The 21,366-nt window shown below is 35.7% G+C and overlaps 1 protein-coding gene across 3 annotated transcripts in view; it reads right to left on the bottom strand.

Moving 5' to 3' along the window:
• Positions 1 to 2: 2 nt before the first annotated feature.
• The window catches only part of ANKAR (ankyrin and armadillo repeat containing), a 75,292-nt gene continuing 53,928 nt past the window's right edge, over positions 3 to 21,366 (bottom strand). For all 3 annotated transcript variants that reach the window (XM_063595476.1, XM_008950582.7, XM_055108873.3), the window contains 11 exons: positions 18,557 to 18,798; positions 18,234 to 18,387; positions 17,833 to 17,994; positions 16,051 to 16,157; positions 13,416 to 13,538; positions 8,775 to 8,933; positions 7,927 to 8,044; positions 5,166 to 5,275; positions 3,209 to 3,408; positions 1,890 to 1,936; positions 3 to 273 (listed from right to left, as the gene is read on the bottom strand). In XM_063595476.1, the coding sequence (XP_063451546.1) occupies positions 26 to 273; positions 1,890 to 1,936; positions 3,209 to 3,408; positions 5,166 to 5,275; positions 7,927 to 8,044; positions 8,775 to 8,933; positions 13,416 to 13,538; positions 16,051 to 16,157; positions 17,833 to 17,994; positions 18,234 to 18,387; positions 18,557 to 18,798 (1,670 nt within the window). In that variant the 3' untranslated portion in view covers positions 3 to 25. The remainder of the gene's footprint in view (positions 274 to 1,889; positions 1,937 to 3,208; positions 3,409 to 5,165; positions 5,276 to 7,926; positions 8,045 to 8,774; positions 8,934 to 13,415; positions 13,539 to 16,050; positions 16,158 to 17,832; positions 17,995 to 18,233; positions 18,388 to 18,556; positions 18,799 to 21,366) is intronic.

Raw genomic sequence — 21,366 nt, 5'->3', positions numbered from 1 at the left:
AATCCTTTCATTCTAAAATGTTTTATTAGCCTTCTGCAGGCTCTGGGTTGGCTTTCTGGACATGTTTCCCAAGTTGGTTCAAACACACTATTCTTGGTCTTGATACATTTGTGATATCTGATGTAATTGTAGATGAAAAAGAAAAAATATTATGGGAATCCTTCGTCTTTTTTGTTGCTTTGAAGAGTCCCATGAAGTTAGTTACAGGAGGTAATAAAGTCAAAGAATCTTTTGGTTGAATTTTAGGTTTTAATTTTCTTCGGTGCTCCTTCCCTAAAAATTAGCCACAATTAAATGTCTCTACTGAGAGCCCTAGGTATAGTCTCATTACTTCTACTTCTATGTAGTTCTATTTTCTTTACATAACTAAAACATACTAAGAGAACAGATCAGTACTTCCAGACATTTAGATGTCAGAGGCCAAAAATTTATGGGGACCACTATATGGTTTGCTAGCTTGTTATGTCAAGTTAGCACCAATAAAAGAACGAATACTACTTTAAATATCATTATGTAAAATAAAGAATATTTTAACACTAAAAAAAGTGTAAAAGGCATTATCTCAAAATGATGGACTTGATATTGAATGAAATTAATTTTATCAGAAACGTGCTACCTTGTCCTTATTTTTTCTTATGTTACTACAAACCTGTGAAAACTTCATCAGATCATGACTGATAAACAGGTTGTTGTTTAGAAACCAGTGTTAAAGTGAAGAGTGAACTGACTTTATTCTTTTATGTAAATTACTCTTACATTCAAGAAGCTATATAAAAAATGGATGCTTTTCTACCCATGATATTCTGTATATATTTCTATATAGCCTCCCCACATACCTAGCTTCCCTCATATACTGGCTGAATACATGAAATTGTTTCCTCTCCTTTTACTGTCTTTTTAAATTCTCTCCCTTTCTGTTTGTGACTCTAGCAAACTGATCTTGACTTCTGTATGTTTCTATCCTTGATTTTCGTGATAGGACAACGTATCAAGACTGATTTTGGTCCTACACGAACAAGCACTAAGCAGATATGTGAAATTAACAAGTAATTTATATTCCCTATTACATATCTAATAGGAAGGGATAAATAATATGAGATCTGGACTCTGATCTCTGCAGATCTAGTCCATTCAAGTGTAATGTACCAACTATGTACAAAACTATATAGAGTATCAATGGAAAAAATGTGGTCTCTGCCCTGAGAATTCAGATAGGTAAGTTGTTTCAGATATGAAACAGCAAAGTCATATTTACAGGTCGTTTAAATAATGACTTACTTCTATGCATGGTTTGAGAAAAGCAAAATAAGACAGGAGTCACTTTCAAGTGATACTAATAGGGAAGGCCTTACAGAAAATGATTAATATGGGCTTGTAATTAGGAAGATATTTTAGGTAGACAGAATTACAAAAGAGAAGTATGCAGGTAAACTTTTTTGTGGGGGTACCCTCTACTTTTTTTTTTTGAGACGGAGTCTTACTCTGTCACCCAGGCCAGAGTGCAGTGGTGCGATCTCAGCTGACTGCAGCCTCTGCCTCCCAGTTTCAAGTGATTCTCCTGCCTCAGCCTCCCAAGTAGCTGGGATTACAGGCATGCGCCACCATGCCTGGCTAATTTTTGTATTGTTATTATTATTAGTAGTAGTAGTAGTAGTAGTAGTAGTAGTAGTAGTAGTAGTAGTAGTAGAGATGGGGTTTCACCATATTGGCTAGGCTGATGTTGAACTCCTGACCTCAAGTGATCTGCCCACCTCGGCCTCCCAAAGTGCTGGGATTACAGGCATGAGCCACTGTGCCCGGCCTACATTTTGAATTTTTAGAGATGGAATACAGAATTATAAAGTGTCTGGGCTAGAAGGTACTTCATAGATAAAAGAAAAATCAGTTACCTCTTTTAAAGATAGGAATTATGGATGGTCCTCCATTCTTCTCCAGACTAAAAGGAAAACATTTTTGTCATTAAAATAAATGAAGACATAATGCACCCAGAAAAAATATATGAAGAAGTATATGAAGACTTACAGTACCAGGTTTAATGCCTAATGGCCTAATTCATACGTGTTACCTCCACTAACTCTGCATGTTATCTGTAAGTATTTTATGTTCAGTCACTCATTTACTCACTTATTTACTCCAAACATTTGGAACATTAAATCTGCTTGAAGTGATGAGGGAAAGTGTTACAGAAGAAGAGACACTTCAGCTGGGTTTTGAAGAAGATAGGTCTGAGAAAGGGGTATATTTTTCTAATTCCTACAAAGTCATCACATGGGCTAGCTGTGGGAGTGACTGTGTAAAATACTACTTACATTATTTATCTTAATTCCTTGAACCAATGAAAATTATTTAGAATTATCAATTATAACAGTTATAATTTAGCTTCCCTGGCTTATAAAATTAGGTCACCCATTTTAGACTTTCGGCTTTTCAAAGAATTAAAGTGGCTCCAAAGATGTACTCATCATTCTCTGTACTTAAAATTGATGTAGAATCTATGTTTGTACATGGGTCCTATTCGGATGCACTATTGGATCCTATTCTCTTCCGTTATCATAGAGTTAACGTATCTTGAGTAGTTATATTTCCTATGTATGAATATCACTACTTGGAGAGAAGACTTGTAATTCAGCTACGTTTACAGAAGAGAAAATATACCCATAGTAGAGATTCTCTTCTCCTCCCTTTTTGGGGGGAGTTAAGTTTGTGATGAAACCACAACATTGAGTCAAAATCCTCTGAATACCTGGCAAACTTCACTGTAACTAACCACTAAGTCTAATTTAGCCCTGTTTCCACCCTGGGAATTTGGCCTAGCTTTGGATCTGGTCCGGAAAACCCATTTGATGCTAAGGTCAGGGTGGTGGTCTTGTCTCAGAACTCTCAAATGTATCCCTAGTCTGCTAAAAAGTGACTTCTTGAATCAGATGTTGTGGTAACCAGTCTCCCCAAAACTTTCTAAAATGTGATTAATCCTGGCCAGAGAGGATCTCTAAGATCTAGATGTGTTCTTGTCTGCACCCACAACTCTGGTGCTGAGTTGGAATTAAAACAGGTTTTGGCAGTGGTCATTTAGAATAAAGTTTATCCTCTGCTATACAGGAGATAAGTTCATATCAAGAATAGTTCCTCTTGTTGGATCTTACTAAACCTCATTAAAGTCTCCTCTATCGATGATTTCACTACTGCCACTTCTAACATAGGACCATACCTTAAGGAAGGAAGTCCCACCAGTGTTTGTTGCATTTGAAATTCCTTTAAAAATGCTGGGTTAATACTTGCATCTCTGCTGATATTATTTTTTATACGAATGAACTGATTAGGTTTATTCCTGCATTCTTTTAATAGGATGCGGAAAGCATTTGCATTGTATGTTAAGTAGCCAAGAGCAGAGGAACAAGCTGCGCGAACCTAAATGAAGAAACAATTCTTTCTTAACCAATGGGCTTTGTTCTTAAAATATCTTAATGTTCTAATTAGCTATTTCATAGGAAAGTCTCTGTAAGGGAGGGAGCAAGTGTAAGCAAATATGTCTGCAAACAAATGGCAGTGTATAGACGGAAGCTTAACTGCCATATTTTTACAGAGAGCTGTCAACTGCCATTGATTTCTAGTGGTTGTTCTCAGTCTTAACTGCATTTTAGAACCACCTGGAGTGTTTAAAAAAAAAAAAAAGCCCACCAACTAAATCAGAATCCTTTCAGGGATGTGTGTGTGTGTGTGTGTGTGTGTGTGTGTGTGTGTGTCAGGTAATTCTAATGTGTGTGTGTGTGTGTGTGTGTGTGTGTGTGTGTGTCAGGTAATTCTAATGTGCCACCAAAGAAAGAACTTGAGTTTGAACTAAGGTAGTGGATGCAACCCTGACAATGCATTAGCATCACCCATATAACTTTGACAATTATGCCTGGGTTCCATCCCTAGAAACTGTTATTTAATTATTTTGTTTATCATTCTCAAAGGAGTAGGAACAGACACTTTGGAGAATAGCTAAGTGGTACACATAGGAAAGCTGAACTCTTGGTAACAGAGATCTTAGAGAAAGCAACTTATTTATTTATTCATTACTTTAAAAAAATTTTTTTTAACATTCAGACGTTACAAGAGCAACTCACTTTTCCACTGGCAAAAACAGAAAGAAGCACAAGTGTCAGGCCACAGGACTCTAGAAAAAATAGTTCTTTGAAGAAAATACCCTCTGTCTATGACCCATAGATTGGTCATATGATTAAAGTATGTTCCTGGCCAGTTGTAGGGAATATGATAGTAGCATAAAAAGTTTCATAGAATGAACATATTGGTCTTTATGTTGGCATCCGGTTGCTCTGTATGCTCATATGTCTTCTACACCTTGAACCCTGGACCTGTAGTTCAGCTGCTGGGAACTTGTTCGAAATGCAAATTCTAGGGCCCACCTCAAATGTATTGGCTCAGAAACTCTAGGAATGGGGCCAAGCAATATAACAGGCCCTCCAGGTGATTCTGATATACCCTAAAGGTGGAGTAACACTGCTTTAGACCTTAGTGGAAGACAGTAGGGGAACACTCAGAGGCAAGCCACTGCTGTGACCAGCACGGCCTCTTTCACACACCCTTACATCTAACCCTGCTTGACACATAAGGAAAGCTATCCTATGAATTCCATTTTCATTCATTTCAAATCATAGAAATAACTTAGATCGGAGTCACCAGTTTTCATTAGATACTTAGTAAACAATTATAAGTTTCTTTGTCATCAACGTACTTATAGATTGACTGTTAATTCCAGGATTAAGATGACTTATTTTGTAGGGTTTTGTTTTTGTTTTTTAAATCAGAAACTAATTTGAACAGGTAGTTCTTTTTAAATCTTTAATTGTAGTTGTTTTATACTGCTTTTGTGATTTAAATCCTAATTTTAAGTCTTAGGGTTAAAACAAATGTATATTTTTATAGGAATTAAAATTGTGGATGGCAGATATGTATGACTAATTAGTATTAGAAAAGTCATGTAATTTTGAGTTAGTAACAAGAAGTATATTATATATATAACACAGTCATGTAATTTTGAGTTAGTAATAAGAATTATATCTATAACACAGTCAATCTGTGGAAAAATTAGTCCACAGAGGGAGAGGTAAATTATATTTTTAGCATATTTAATTTTAGAATTAGTTTTTGCTTGTTTTTACCTCTTCTATTCCCGAGTACAAATGATAGCAGAGCCGTTGGATTGTTCCTAATGTGGTAAATGCTTCTGGGATACCAGCTCTAGAATGAGCCAGGCTTGCTATTAAATTCCCTATAAATTAAACAAGAAAAATGCTTGTGTTATTTAATTGATATAAACTTATAATACTTTCATTAATTGCACATAGCACCGAAAAAAGTTTGTCACAAGACATCTCTGTCAATGAAGCAGCACTGAGAAAAAGCATGCATATGTAAATATAGAATAAACTCCCCAAAATTACAGTTTGGTTTTCTGTCACAAATAGTGTAAATTAAATAGGTTTATGTAAGGGTGGAAAATTTTGAAAATTAGAGGTTTTCTTTCTCCCATATCTTCAGAATATATTTTGTTTTGAAGTTTTTAGGGTTTTAAAAATAACTATGAACATAATGATTTAATTATCATAAGAAAATTTAGGCCGGGCGTGGTGGCTCACACCTGTAATTCCAGCCCTTTGGGAGACCGAGGTGGGCAGATCACCTGACTTCGGGAGTTCGCGACCAGCCTGACCAACATGGAGAAACCCCATCTCTACTAAAAATACAAAAATTAGCCGGGCGTGGTGGTACATGCCTGTAATCCCAGCTACACAGGAGGCAGAGGCAGGAGAATCGCTTGTACCTGGGAGGCAGAGGTTGCAGTGAGCAGAGATCGTGCCATTGCACTACAGCCTGGGCAACAAGAGCGAAACTCCGTCTCAAAAAAAAAAAACTTAATATGTCCTTTTTGCGGTTGAAATGGCTTTGAGTTAAGCCTTATTAATACTTTAAAATCAATCAATGTATTGCTTATTGAGGTTTAAAATCACTGAAGTTTTTACATAAAAAGAAATGTTTTCAGATTTAAAATAATAAAGTGTCCCAATGCAGCTAGCAACTGAATATTATTTCATTTATATTTGTTTGAAGATAAAAATATATTTTCATATTTCTGTGTGGAGTATGTGGATACTTTATTGAGATATGACGTGAGTTTTTGTTCTCCTTATATTTTTGTCTGGCCTCTATTATAAGCCAAGAAATTCCTTGTGTTTATTGCCTCAGAATGGGGAAAATTGGTTGTATCATCTGAAGCAAAAATTGTCTAAAGGTAAGCTCTATTTAAAGTTAAAAAGACCCTTCAAAGATGGGAAGTTAGAAATGGAAACAGACCAAGGGAGCAGCTAAGAAAGAGAACTAAAGTTTATAGTTCTCAAAGGAGTAGAAGGAGGAACTCTGAGTAGAGAATAGCTAAGTGGTATAAATAGGAAAACTGAATTCTTGGTAACAGAAATCAGTTTCCTAAAAACTTCTGTGCCTTTGGAGCATCTTGTGGAAACCATGTCAACTTGACACCAAGCACATCAGTTATTTTACACTATACCTGAGGCCTGAATATCAAGCTTTGCCTGAGATACCCTGGACATGCATATGACTGGTTGTGGAGTGCAGAGAAAGTCCAGTAATTTCTGAGATTCATTTCTCCTCATCCTGGAGGAATTAATTTAATATTTGAAAGCCAATGTAATATGGCATTTCTTTCCTATAAGAGTTTGTGGAGACCAGGTGTGGTGGCTCATACCTGTAATCCCAGCACTCTGGGAGGCCGAGGCGGGCGGATCATGAGGTCAAGAGATTGAGACCATCCTGGCCAACATGGTGAAACCCCGTCTCTACTAAAAATACAAAAATTAGCTGGCCTTGGTGGTGCACGCCTGTAGTCCCAGCTACTCGGGAGGCTGAGGCAGGAGAATCGCTTGAACCTGGGAGGCGGAGGTTACAGTGAGCTAAGATCGCACCACTGCACTCCAGCCTGGCAATAGAGTGAGACTCCGTCTCAAAAAAAAAAAAAAAAAACTGTGGAGTGTAAACCCACTACAGTTGTTTTTCAGAGTCACAGAATTACTATAACATTGAATTAATAATGTTATTTAGATTAAAACATATTTAATAACTTCTTTAAACTTTTTTGCTAGCTAGTTTCCATCAGAAAGTTTTCATTGCTTCATTTTTCCTTCCTTGCCATGCACATATACTTCATAAACCTATAATTCTATGGCATCAAGTAAAGTTTCCTTTAGTGATACATTTTAATTAAAAAAGAAATACTTATTTGTTTATATTGGTAGTAGTCACTGCATATTACTCATTCTGACCCTGCCTTATGTTACTTTAAGAGTGGCATAACAAGTCAATTAAATATTACTGATCACCTATTATGTGTGAGCTGTTGGGTTAGGTCTGCAGTAGACACAGTTATACAATAGCAATAAATGTGTTGAGAACGCTATGGGACCATCTTGCTTTGCTTTGTTGCACAGCGATGTAAAGAACTTTTCAGTGTTAGCAAAATGTGCACAACTGAACAAAAGGAAACCAGACAGAGGTACATCTGTGTAAATCTGCCACTACTATTATAAATCAGTTTTTTTATTTTGCTGTTTGTAGTTCATAGTTGAATTCTCATTTATATCTTGGAAAAAAAGTTAAGGGTTTGAAAAAGTAATTAGGAAAGCAAAAAGTCTGTATTCAGAGTTACTCAGCTTCTGTTTGGGGTACAGAGTAGACACCCATTGTTTCGTGTAGACTTGCTGTGGAGTTCCATGTAGATATAAACATAAGTTCGTTCTTTAAACTTGTGGCAGTGTATGAGGCGTATTATTTTATTATTATTCGGATTACAATAAACTGTTTTTGAAAATAGTTTTATGTGGCTAAAATTAACTTCTAGTCATTTCTTACCTGTCAAGACAATAGTAGAAGTCTGAACTGAATACAGACTATCAACTAAAATAGTAACACCTCTTGCAGACAAAGTAATATGGTCCATATCTCTAATGACTTTAGCCAGTACAACAATCTGAAAACAGAAAAGAAGCAGAGAGTCTTTAAACATTTTCTACTCAGCTTCTCTAATTACACGTTTGTAATTTTTTATTTTTTTTTTTTATTCTTTTGATACTTCTTAGAAGGGTAAAGGGAGTGTTTAGAGGATTCAATAGAAGCAGCATGTGGTGGTGGGGAGAGTTAGAGTATTTGTCCCTGTCTGGTCATAGCAGTGATCATAGGGGGTACTATTATTCTTCCTACAATGTTTGCAACTTTTGCACCCTTTCAATATGGGTTCATAGAAAATACTTCTCTTAAAGGGCACAGGATAGAAAATGAAGAGAGAGAATAAGACTTCCCAGATACATACAGTTGTTACTATGTTGAAGGATCAGTGTGATCAACTAAAGATTTGCAGTTAGAAAACCTGTCTTGGATGCTAACATGTTTTTCTACCTATTTACTTTTAATATGGGGGTGATGAAAATAATACTACCTGATTGTCAACCTTACAGGCTTGTTATAAACATCAGATGAGGTATAAAGGCATAAGCAAGTGTCTTGTAACTTGTAAAATTCTGTATTAATGAAGAAATCCTCATAGATAATGGAGTTTTTATGAGGTAGAAGGGGCTTATGTGCAAAGTACTAAGTTTTTACAAATAAGTAAACGTTTTTCTGGGCCTCCAAATTGTTGTAATTTTCAAGTTTTCACAAAATGACATATTTATTAATTTGAGGTGTTAATCTCAATTTTATACCTGAAATGCTGCCATTGCCTTCTCAGTTTCAACTGTTGATTCAAGAAAACGTTCAAAAATAGATATGGTCATTATTCCACTTTCCAATATTAAGTATTGTTGAAAGCGATTATTGAAGGCAAAAAGTGTTAATGCATAGCCTGCTCTTAAGCAAATATCCTAAAAATAGGAGAAACAGGCATTATAGTGAACTTCATTTATCATGTTACTCAACATAATAGACTTTAAATTCTTGCTCATTAAAATATATTGCATTCTTATCACTGGGAGTAAAATATGACATTACTAGGGAAAAGAGATAATAGTTACTCCAGAATGTTGTAACTTTCAACATTTCAAAGTAGAGTTGATAAATCAAAACTACCCTTGTATATAACATGTTATCTATTGCATTCCATACATTGTTGGGTATTCCATATCATCTCTTAAATTCATTTGTAAAATTCCATTGTACTGTATTTTAAGGAAGAATAGGAGAAAAATAATGTATTCTGAAGAATCACATTTTAACATTCTGAAGCTGGGCAAACAGCAAAAGCTAGTTTCTTCTGTAGAATTAGTCTGCTTGCCAGAGATATATAAGTATGGCAGACCTTCCAGAAAGATTCAAAAGATAAAATCTTATTACTAAATCTTATTTTTAATATTAAAAATAATTCAATATATTGTATTATTAGTATGTTATTTGAACAATGTATTACACACAGAAAGAACTCATTCATCTTAGTGAATTTTCTTTTCTTTTTTTTCTTTTTCTTTTTTTTTTTTTTGAGACAAAGTCTCCCTCTGTCACCCAGGCTAGAGTGCAGTGGCTTGATCTTGGTTCACTGCAATTTCCACCTCCCAGGCTCAAGCAATGCTCCCACTTCAGCCTCCCAAGTAGCTAAGACCAAAGGCGTGTGCCACCACACCTGGCTAATTTTCTGTATTTTTTGTAGAGACAGGGTTTTGCTATGTTGCCCAGGCTGGTCTTGAACTCCTGAGCTCAAGGTGTCTGCTCGCCTTGGCCTCCCAAAGTGCTGGGATTACAGACATGAACCACCACACCCGGCCCTGAATTTTCTTCTGCCACTATTAATCATAATATTAAAATGCTGCATGTACATACTGAAATATTTATAGATAAAATTATATGATGCTTGAAATTTGCATCAAAAATAATTTAGTAGAAGTGAGTAGATGTATAGATGAAATAAGATTGGCCATGAGATGATGACTGCTGAAGCTGGGTGGGAACATTTAGGTTCATTATGCTACCCTGTCATTTTATATATATTTGAAATTTTCCATAATAAAAACCACATACACACACACACACACACACACAAAAACCCAGTCACCTAAATAGGCAAAAAGAAAGGTATTAGGTACAGTCAAAGGCTTGAGAAACTAGGTCTCATTCATAGCCAAAGTGTGGATTAACAGACAGCAAAATAGAACCTAGAGCCAAGTAGGAAAGAGTGGCAATGGGAAATGAACCAAAGGGTCATGCTTTGTGTATCAAGGTCAGATAGAGCGAAGTGAGAGAAATATGCTAAGACTTGACTGATTTTCATTTCTTTTCCATGTAGGGTTCACTCCTGCAGTATCACTGTGGAAGTCTAGAGTAAATAGTTTAGATTATAAAGTGGCTATTAATGTTTCAAAATGAATCCCATAGTTTGACTGTTCCCACCATGCCAGCTAGTATCAGATACAGGACAAGAACCAAGTTGGCTATTCCCAGTTCAGAGGGCTAAAAATTAATCCTTGAGGAAAGACATATGTTTCCATACTTTTTTTCCCCAATGTCAACTGTCTTAAACTCTTTACTTCATATATATTTTCATTTACCTATCTACCAGGGTGGTTATACCCACTGGTTACTTATTGTTACTTTATACCCACTGATTTATAAATGGGAAAAGAGTGCCTGTTAATTATGCTCACTAACCTCTCTTCAAAAGTATATTCATAATTAATTAGCCCACATATTTGAATTAATTAAAAAGAGTAGAATAACAGTAACTAAATTAATGCGACTAATTTTATGTGGCTTGTGAAAATCAATCTCAATGGTCTATTTCATATATTATTCTAGTTTGGTAGCATGAAAATAGTTAAATTATAATTTAAAAACAACACATAACCTATTGCATCTCCATGTAGACAGTATCAATGTGGCTAGGAGTTACAAGAACCTGGGTTCCTGACTTAATTTTTATTGCATTCCTGTCATTATCCATAAGATAGCTATTCATTCAGTGGCATATTTAATGTTGCTGAACATCCCTCCCTCCCCTCTAACTTCTACAACACACCTGTGTAATCTGAAGTCTCCCACTATAGGTTTAACGAAGGACCATAGTTGTTCAGTACTGTCTCTAAAGCCCTAAGAGTACTAATGTGCCTCTGCAGGGCAGGTAGTTTGAGGCAAAATATAGTACAAGAAACCCTAGAGGACTTTTAACTTGCCTTGTGATGAGTGTTAGAATTAAAAATTTCAGCCAAGTCCAGATAAATCCTTTGGTAAACCTTCTAGTTCTCTAAGATTCCCTACCATTTGTAGAACTGATGCACAAGAATAAATCTATTATAAGCCAAATGCAGGGTCCAGAGAATGAAGCAGGTGGTAACAAACTGGGAAGGAAGGCAGACTACTTGAGAGTGGAATGTGTAACAAAAGGGAGAAGAAGGGTGCACATGAGGAGTAAGGTAATGGGAGTAAAAGCTAGAAGGAACAGAGTAGAGGGGCAAAAGGTGGCTTAGAGAGTCAGTCAGACATTCATTTAGTCTCCTCACCCTATTAGTTTCCACATATATATATTTTATATATATATATATTTTTACTCTACTGTAAAAAAAAAAAAATATATATATATATATATTCTCTTTTTTGAGACGGAGTCTAGCTCTGTCACCTAGGCTGGAGTGCAGTGGTGCAATCTCGGCTCACTGCAATCTTCACCTCCCAGGTTCAAGTGATTTTCCTGCCTCAGCCTCCCAAGTAGCTAGGACTACAGGCATGTGCCACCACGCCCGGCCAATTTTTATCTCTTTAGTAGAGATGGGGTTTCACCATATTTGCAAGGCTGGTCTCGAACTCCTGATCTCAAGCGATCTGCCCACCTCGACCTCCCAAAATATTTCCCATATTTTTATAGCAGCACTTCTCTTTTGTGAACCACAGTAGAGTAAAATTTTATATTAAAAAAATAACATGACTTCATTCCCACCCACCTCCTGACCCTCCTTGATCCCTCTAAAACCTTACAGAACTGAGAGAAACGTCACTGGCAATTTTCTTCCTGGTTGTGAAATGCCCTGTAGAAAATAGCTCTCATTTCGTTAGGGTAGTGCTGTTGAAAGTGTGGCCCGTGGACCAGTGACAGTCCACAAAATCATTAACAGTGGGATAACAAAACTGAGAATAAACATTGAAAAGAAACAAATCTTCTTTATAGTTGAATACCAACTAATAAACGTAGAAGGAAGAAGGGAATTTTTTAAATTGCCCTTAGGCAAATGTTACATTTATTATTGTTACATCAATGGATGCTAAGATTGGTGAGCAAAAGTGTGATGCAAGACAAAATATTTGCGTAATCTCAAAGTGTCTCACCTTAAGATACTTATTAACTACAAAAGGAAAAACAGTGAGTGAAGAACTATGGCAGTCCCCATTTTAACCAAGTAATCAAAATTAAGATTACCAGTAAAATACATCAACATTATATACCTCATGCTATGATGTACTGGGAAGGTGAGTGAAGAAGACAACATCACTTCTGTGATATTCTTGCCAAAAGGTGTAACTTCAATTTAATTAGGGGAAAACATCAAGGTCAAATTGAGGGATATTCTATAAAATAACTGGCCTGAATTCATCAAAAATGTCAAAATCATGAAAGACATGAAATCATGAAAAACAAAGAAGGGCTGAGCTTCACAAACTGGAGGCTAAAGAGACAAGACATTTAGATGTAATGTGAGACCCTGGATTAGATTCTGGAACAAAAGTAGACATTGAAAAAAATAAAAATAATTTTTTAAATTAAAAAAATAAAAAAACAAAACCAAAAAAGGGACATTGCTGAGAAAACTGGCAAAATTTAAATAAGGCGTGCAAATTAGTTAATAGTGTTGTATCAATGTTAATGTTCTAGTTGACATTTGGGAAAACTAGATGAAGGATATACCAGAATACTGGTTTTACAAATTTTTGGAAAGTCTAAGATTATTTCAAAATTTTTAAAGTTAAAAAAAAATTATCCTTCCATAATAGATTGCTGGGAAAAAGCTATTTCTTCATCACAAATAGTTTGAGAAGCACCCCTTTAGCATATTGGATAAGTGAATGACTGAGGGCTGAAAGGGCATAAAATTATTTTAAAGGTTTGATTTGGGACATAAGAGATTTGTTTTTTGACTCATCACCAAACATTAAAATTACTGCATTTCAACGACGAAGTGGGACAACTCAGAAAAATATGGAGCTGTATTATTACATCGTTACAAACTAATGACCTACAAAGAGATTTTTACATGTCTTTTCTTAAATAATACATTGAATATTGCCATGAAGAAGACTTGATAATTTGAAGATGTGGTATAAAAACCATTTTTTTCAAAATGAACCTCAATATTTTGTAAAGGTATTACCTTTTCTGTTGAGTGAAGAAGATAAAGGACATCAGCATACTCAAATCCTTCATTTTCATGTAAGTCTTTCTGTAACACATCATTCCCTAGGACAATGCATGCCAAGGAAAATGCCACTTCAACCTAAACATGTGGTTTTCAGAAATTACTTTTCAATTATGCTTTATGAAATTACACATTTCATTGTGCAGGCATTTATATAGAATACATTGTGTAAAGATACTATAAAATCTGCTAAAATATAATCCATTGATTCCAGTTATCTTACTAGCAAAAGAACTGCACTTACAACCCCCTCATAATTTTTAATAGCTGAGAAAATATCCTTTCTGTGTTCAGGGACCAACCACAGAGTTCCATTTGAGGGCACTGGAGAAAGGAACAAGGGCCAGCAGAGCATGTAAGGAGGTATTATCCTAAGTACATAATTGTATCCCTTCCATATTAAAAAAAATGTTCTTTTAATTTTTTGACATGGATTAAAAAGCTATTTTGAACTGCTTGTTAACTACTGACCATTGAGTTGTAAGGCTTTAATGCAGCACCTTTTTTTTTTTTTTTTTAGATGGAGTCTTGCTCTGTTGCCCAGGCTGGAGTACAATGGCATGATCTTAGCTCACTGCAACCTCCACCTCCTGGGTTCAACTGATTCTCCTGCCCCAGCCTCCCGAGTAGCTGGGATTACAGGTGCACACTACCAAGCCCAGCTAATTTTTTGTATCTTTAGCAGAGACAGGGCTTCACCATGTTGGCCAGGCTGGCCTCGAACTCCTGACCTCATGATCCGCCTGCTTTGGCCTCCTAAAGTGCTGGGATTACAGGCGTGAGCCAAAGCACCTGGCCTGCAGCACCTATTAATTTAAGCAAAACTTTGGGGAGTAGTACTAAGAAATAGTACTACTAATTTTTCCTCCTCTAGTTCTGGAACCATTTAATGTACATTCTGAAGCCCATTAGGAAGGTGAACTTTGCATATTATTGGGACTCAGTAGATAAGTTTTTAAAGTGTTGTACTATGCATTTCTATGAAAAACATTATGAATTTGAAAAGTATGATTATTGAATTATTGCAAAATGTTTTATCCATTATAGAATCTTTTGAGAAAAAGTATTGAAATGTATTTATGTTCTATTTAAACAAGTTTCAAAACTCATTGAAAATATGTACTGAAATATAGAGGGATACATTTTTTATGATAAGACACACATTTGTTAAAAGAATGCACCAGATGTGGTGGCTAATGCCTGTAATCCCATCACTTTGGAAGCCAAGGTGGAGGATCTCTTGAGCCCAGGAATTCGAGAACAGCCTGGGCAAAATAGTGAAACTCCATCTCCAACAAAAATACAAAAAATTAGCCAGGCATGGTGGTGCACTCCTGTAGTCACAGCTACTCAGGAGGCTGAGGTGGGAAGATCACTGTACCCTGGGAGGCAGAGGCTGCAGTGAGCCAAGATTGCACTACTGCACTCTAGCCTGGCTGACAGTGAGATACCCCATCTCAATATTTTTAAAAAATTAAATAAATAAATATTAAAAAAAGAAACAGCCTGGGTGCAGTGGCTCACACCTTAATCCCAGCACTTTGGGAGGCCGAGGCGGGAAGATCACTTGAGGTCAGGAATTCAAGACCAGCCTGGCCACATGGTGAAACCCCGTCTCTACAAAAATACAAAAATTAGCCAAGCGTTGTGGTGCACACCTGTAATCCCAGCTACTCAGGAGGCTGAGGCAGGAGAATCACTTGAACCCAGGAGGTGGAGGTTGCAGTGAGCTGAGATGGCACCGCTGCACTCCAGCCTGGGCAACAGAGCGAGATTCTGTCCCTCCAAAAAAAAAAAAAAAAGAAAGAAAAGAAAAAGAAAAAGAAAAAGAAACAATGATATTTACTTAGATATTGTCCTCCTATGTTATTTCTATTTTCTCATCTCCAGTAGCACGCATACCAAATTTTGAAAATAAAATTTTTTTTGCTGTTATAATTTCTTGCCTGGCCATCTATAGATGTCCTGAATTTCTAAAGCTGGGTAAGAGTATTTGAGTAGATGTAAATGTCATTTTATTAAAGGCATTTTAGTAGAAGTAAATGGAAGACTGAATGACTCTTCAACAACTCACAATAATTCTTTGTAATGTCCAGCCTTGAGAAAACTATTACCTCCAGCCAACAGAAGCTGCTTGACAGAAGGCAGGGCTGGTCTGAAGTGTAGTACTGACAAGATTCACTAATATTTGAGATATATTCCCATATAAGTCATACATTCCCACTATCGCCGCCCAGTTTTAGCAACTGATGTCTGGGGAGGTAGAAAAGAACTTTTGTGAATAAATAATCAAATATCTGAGGAAAATCTTATTTGAAGAGTAAAAACATAAGATTTTCTTGTCATATTTGAAGAAACCCTATTTTAATAAAATTTACTAGTATCTTATGGTTTGAAGCAAACTTTTTAAAACTTCTAGGATTTTGTTTATTTTTATTTTTATTTTTGGCTTATTTCTCCAAGAAAAATAGGATTTAGTTTAAAAGATTAAATATTTTTATGTTTATGAACTTGAATAAAGATACAAAATTTTCTTAAAATTATATTTGTTAATTTTTACCATATCAGAAAACAATGTAAACCTTTATACCTTAATGTTAGGAGAAGGGTGATTTCTTAGTAGTTGGATAAGTACTGGAAAGGCATTTTCATCTACAACAAATTGTTGACTGACAGGATTGCTTGTATGGGCTACACCTGTAAGAGTCCACGCCAATGAGGTATTATTTTTTTCCATCTTACAAATGGTAAAGTCAAACATAGCTTGATATTTTGGGTTGACAAAGCATTCTAAGGTAATACAGTTAGTAAGTTACAAAAGGGTATGCTATATTGACACTATTTTAATAGTCCTGAATTAATTTTTTAAAAGACAAAGTGAATAAACATGGAAACCTTATTAGAATTGTGAGTGGCTTCCTAAAAGTCACAAAGCAAAGGATATTAGAAATATTATACTACCAAGGAATACTAATAGCTATCATTTATTGAAGAAATATTACGTGCGAGGTACTTAAGTTCATAATTCTGTTGTTTTCTATAAAAAGTTTACTTCTACAAAAATGACTAGAGTAAATCACCAAGTTAAAATTTCTTGGTTTCTTAAATTATACACGCTAACAAGATAATCTTACTATGTCTCTTTATAACATACTACTTTAAATTGCAGGCCTAAACTCACCAGAGAAACTCAACTCTCTCTCTTTTTTTTTTTCCACTCCTTGCAATTTCCTGTTGAGAAACTCATTTCTTTCTAGTGAACATGGACAAAGAATTTTAACTCTGTTCTTTTGCTAATATTAAATGTCACAATAAATATACAGTGGGTTTATATAAATGGGTTAACCCTAAATAAATGGGTTAAATATAAGATTGAGCCTCTCAGTGAACAATGAAGAGAAGTCACCTACATATTGTATCTAGGGAAGTTTGAAGGAAAAAAGAACACCTTTGTCCCCACAAACCCCCCACCCGCACCACACACACACACACACACACACACGCACAGCTGATGTGGACAGATTTGAAATGAACTAATGAGAAGAAATTTGATTATGTGCATGTGTATGTATATCAGGCAACCTTGCATATATATTATCATTTAGTAGAACTTTAGAAATAACTGTAATTTATGTCAGAGTCTCTGGCCAAAAAAAAGAAACATCTTCTCTGGCTGATTATCTTGGAATTGTGAATGAGTTTCTGCAAGAAACTTTTGGCAAGCAAAGAGAAAAAAATGTGAGAATCAATTCCTATTATACTTCATTCAGCTGGACAATTTTTGAGGAAATTCAGTGATCTGGAAATAAAGATTTTTCCTCTTGTTTGCAAGGAGTCTATAATCAGCACCCTGCATTCATCAAGGTCAGCAAGAACCCAAATTTTAACTTTTGGTGGGTCACAACTGACAGTTCCACATTTTCTCAGGTACCCCAAAATGTCAATTCCTTTGCAATGAATTCTATGTTATATAAACAAATGATCATTACAGAGACATTCAACAATGTGCTCCAGCATTAGAAACTCTTCTATATCTTCAAAAACATATAGTTCTTGAGATTCAAAAGAACTATTTTCCTCTTAAACTTAAAAAAGAGATTGCTTGCAGTCAAAATAGCCAAGGCTTATTGTCCTAATTTTCCTTTCTAGCCATTGTTCAAGAGCAAGACTGATATAAGATTCTTAATTATACCACTTTTACTGACCAAGTTCTTAGACAAACTTTAAAAGTTATAATAGTCTTTTATACATTAAATACCATTTAGGGCTCAAACAGTGGGGATAGAGAGGAAGAGAGATTAATTTCCACTTCTCTGCCCAATCTGTTCTTGTTCTTACAGATATTTAAGAAATTGAGAATAAGTATACAAACCAATACAAATGGATCCCACTGCTCTGATGACACTGAGAAGTGTGCCTTCAGCAATCGTACTAATTCTTAGTAAGCGAACCAATGGTGCAATTCCATTCCCTTCACATATTTGATTTTGATGCATCCTGCTGTCCTTACTTAGAGCTATGACAGCTTCACCTCCTGATAAAGAAAAGCAAGATACATGTATGATACTCCAGTGCCCTGTTCTACATTATGCAGAGGACACGGTGGCTCACACTTGTAATCCCAGCTACTTGGGAAGCTGAGGCAAGAGGATCACTTGAGCCCAGGGGTTTGAGGCTGCAATGAGCTATAATTGTGCCACTGCACACCAGGCTGGGCAACAGAGCAGGATCCTGTCTCTAAAAAATAAAAATAAAATAAGGAAAATAACTTACCAACATACTGCATTTTAGCTGATGGTGACAAAAGCATATTTATTATAAAGCTGTATCCAATTTGTTCTGCCATATATTTTTGTTGTTTTAGTGTTTGTCCTGCCAAGGCCCAAAGTGCAACAGCTCCTTGTTCCTTAACATCTATTTGAAATGCCTATTTTTAAAAATATTTCATTAATTCAGTGAACATTTATTGAACATTTTAGGAATGCGTATTTTATAAAATGTTTATTCTAGAATTGGTTTAGTTTTTCTATTCACTTAACAATTCAAAATAGAATACATCATCTAAGAAAAATGACCAGTAATCATAAAATTCCTACCTTTAGGAGTTTTAAAAGATATTTAGTTAATGATTTTTCCAGAAATGCTTTCTGTATAAGAGCGTTGTGACTTGCCAGTGATTCCACAGCCATTGCACCTTTCATTTGGACACTAATTTGTTTCCCTTTAAAAAGAGCCACCAGAGGAGGAATCGCTCCCTCCATAGCTATAGCATCCTGAATTTCCTTATTGTCACGCCCAACCTCAGCAATTGCAGCAGAAGATACAGCCTTCAATACATCTTCAAATGAATTTAAGAACAAGTTAAATAAACCTTATGAAAAATAAGAATATCAAAGTGCAGCATATCATTAGTTTCCCATATTATAAAATCAAATTTATAAAAAGCTTAGAGAAAATAAAGAAAAATAGAAATAAACAAAACTGGCTAGATTTACCACCTAAACACAATCAAACATTTGGCATAATCTCATGTACTATTTCTTATGAAGATAGATTTAGATAGTTATAGATGTATTTGATATAGTTGTATTTTAAAACAATAGCCTGCATTTTTACTTACAATTAAAACATTCCCTCCCCCACCACCCTTTTTTTTTTTTTTTTTTTTTTGAGACAAGGTTTGGCTCTATCACCCAGGCTGGAGTGCAGTGGTGTGTGTGATCTCAGCTCACTACAACCTCCACCATCCTCCCACCTCAGCCTCCTGAGTAGCTGGGACTACAGGTGTGCACCACCACACCCGGCTAATTTTTGTGTTTTTTGTAGAGGAATTACCGGAATAATTCAGTACATCTCGGTAAACTGCTTATCAAAAATGATAATAGTGTCTTAGCCTTCCATAATCAGAGTTCAAAAGTATCAATGTTACTGTGTTTGAGTATGAGTATTATCATTAAAAATAAATATGTAAACTTTGCTAATTTGATAGCTGTCTCATTTTGTTTTGTATTTTTGGTACTGGTGATTCTAAACATTCTCCTATATTCTTTTAACCAGTTACACTGTGTTTTTTTGAACATGGGTATTATCATTAAAAATAAATACATCAACTTTGCTCAAATTTGATAGAAAAAATGCTGTCTCATCTTGTTTTGCATTTTTGGTATTAGTGAGTCTAAACATTTTCCTATATTTTAACAAGTTGCATTTTTTTAACTTATAGAAAAGTTGTAAGAATAAGTCAGAGAATTCCTGTATACCTTTACCTGGATTTATAATTTTTAATATATTGCCATATTGGTTTTTCTATCCATTTATCTATATAATTTACTTTTCTAAATTTGAGGGTATGTTGCGTGCATACATCATGGCCTTTTATCTCTTTAATAGTCTAGTGTGTATTTACTAAAAACAAGCCTATCCTTTTATGTAACTTCAAGGCAATTAGTAGATGCAATACTTTAATCATATTGTGTTGATTTTCCTAGTAATGTCCTTTATCACATTTACTTTCTTCCAGTACAGGATCCAGTCCAGGACCATGTATTGCACTTAGTCATGTCTCTTTAGTGTTCTATTATCTGGAACCTTTTCTCAGGGGTTTTTTGGTCTCTTATGACATAGACATTTTTAATGAATATGGGTCATTTAGTTTAGAGAATTTTCCTCAATTTGGGTTTGTTTGACGTTTCCTCATGACTCAAGATATGCACCTCCATCCAGAATATTTTTAAAATGACATTATGGCTTGGGTGCAGTGGTGCATGCCTGTAATCCCAGCTATGCAGGAGGCTAAGGTGGGAGGACTGCTTGAGCCCAGGGGTTCAAGATCAGCCCGGGCAACATAGCAACCTCATTTCAAAAAAAAAAAAGTGACATTACGTTCTGGGGATATCCTCTGTGGAGTTATATAATGTCCATCTATTCCTCATTGGTGATGTTAATTTTGATCACCCAGTTTCTCTACTGTATAGTTGCTATTTTCCCCTCTTGCAACTAATAAGGAGCAAAACACTTTAAGACCATGTAAATATCAAAATTTGCCCCCAAGATTTAGCAACCATTTATAATTTTTGCCTGAACCAATCTTTACTATGCTGTTTGCAAAATACTAATTTTCCAAATCTACCACCCCTTCACATTTGTCAATTGACATTCTGCTATAAGGAAGAGCCCTACCTTATTCTCTATTTATTTGTTTCCTTGTTTATCCAGTTGTTATCAGGATGAGGGCACAGGTTCCTATTTTATTCAACCCTTTACTTTTCTTTTCTTTTCTTTTTTGAGACAAGGTCTCGCTCTGTCACCCAGGCTGGAATGCAATGACATGAACTCAGCTCACTGCAATCTCTGCCTCCCAGGCTCAAGCGATCCTCCCACCTCAGCCTCCCAAGTAGCTGGGAATACAGGCATGTGCCACCATGCCCAGCTAATTTTTGCATTTTTAGTAGAGATGAGGTTTTGCCATGTTGCCCAGGCTGGTGTTGAACTCATGAGCTCAAGCTATTTGCCCGTCTTGGCCCCGCAAAGTGCTGGGATTATAGGCATGAGCCACTGTGCCCGGTGTACTTTCTTACTTATGTTGGTACTCAAAATTGTCTAAGATTTGGCCAGTGGGAGCCCCTTCAGGTTGTCCTTGTGTCCTATAGATATGCCTATAGATATAGATAGTAAAAAAAAGGATTTTATTACTTTCTGTCACCATATGATGATGTTCCTGACTCACCATATACCTTCTCTGCCCCTGCCCTGGAATCAACTATTTCTCCAAGAAGCTCTGGTTCCTTTTAATGAGGGATGATATTTAGAAACCAAGATTTGGGTGCTCGGTATGCTCATTGCTACTGGAATATTATTGCTTCTGGATCATATATATGTGTGTGTGTGTGTGTGTGTGTGTGTGTGT

This window comes from Pan paniscus, chromosome 13, assembly GCF_029289425.2.
Source record: "Pan paniscus chromosome 13, NHGRI_mPanPan1-v2.0_pri, whole genome shotgun sequence".
NCBI classification, from domain to species: domain Eukaryota; kingdom Metazoa; phylum Chordata; class Mammalia; order Primates; family Hominidae; genus Pan; species Pan paniscus.
This window is presented reverse-complemented; position numbering and strand designations above follow the sequence as displayed.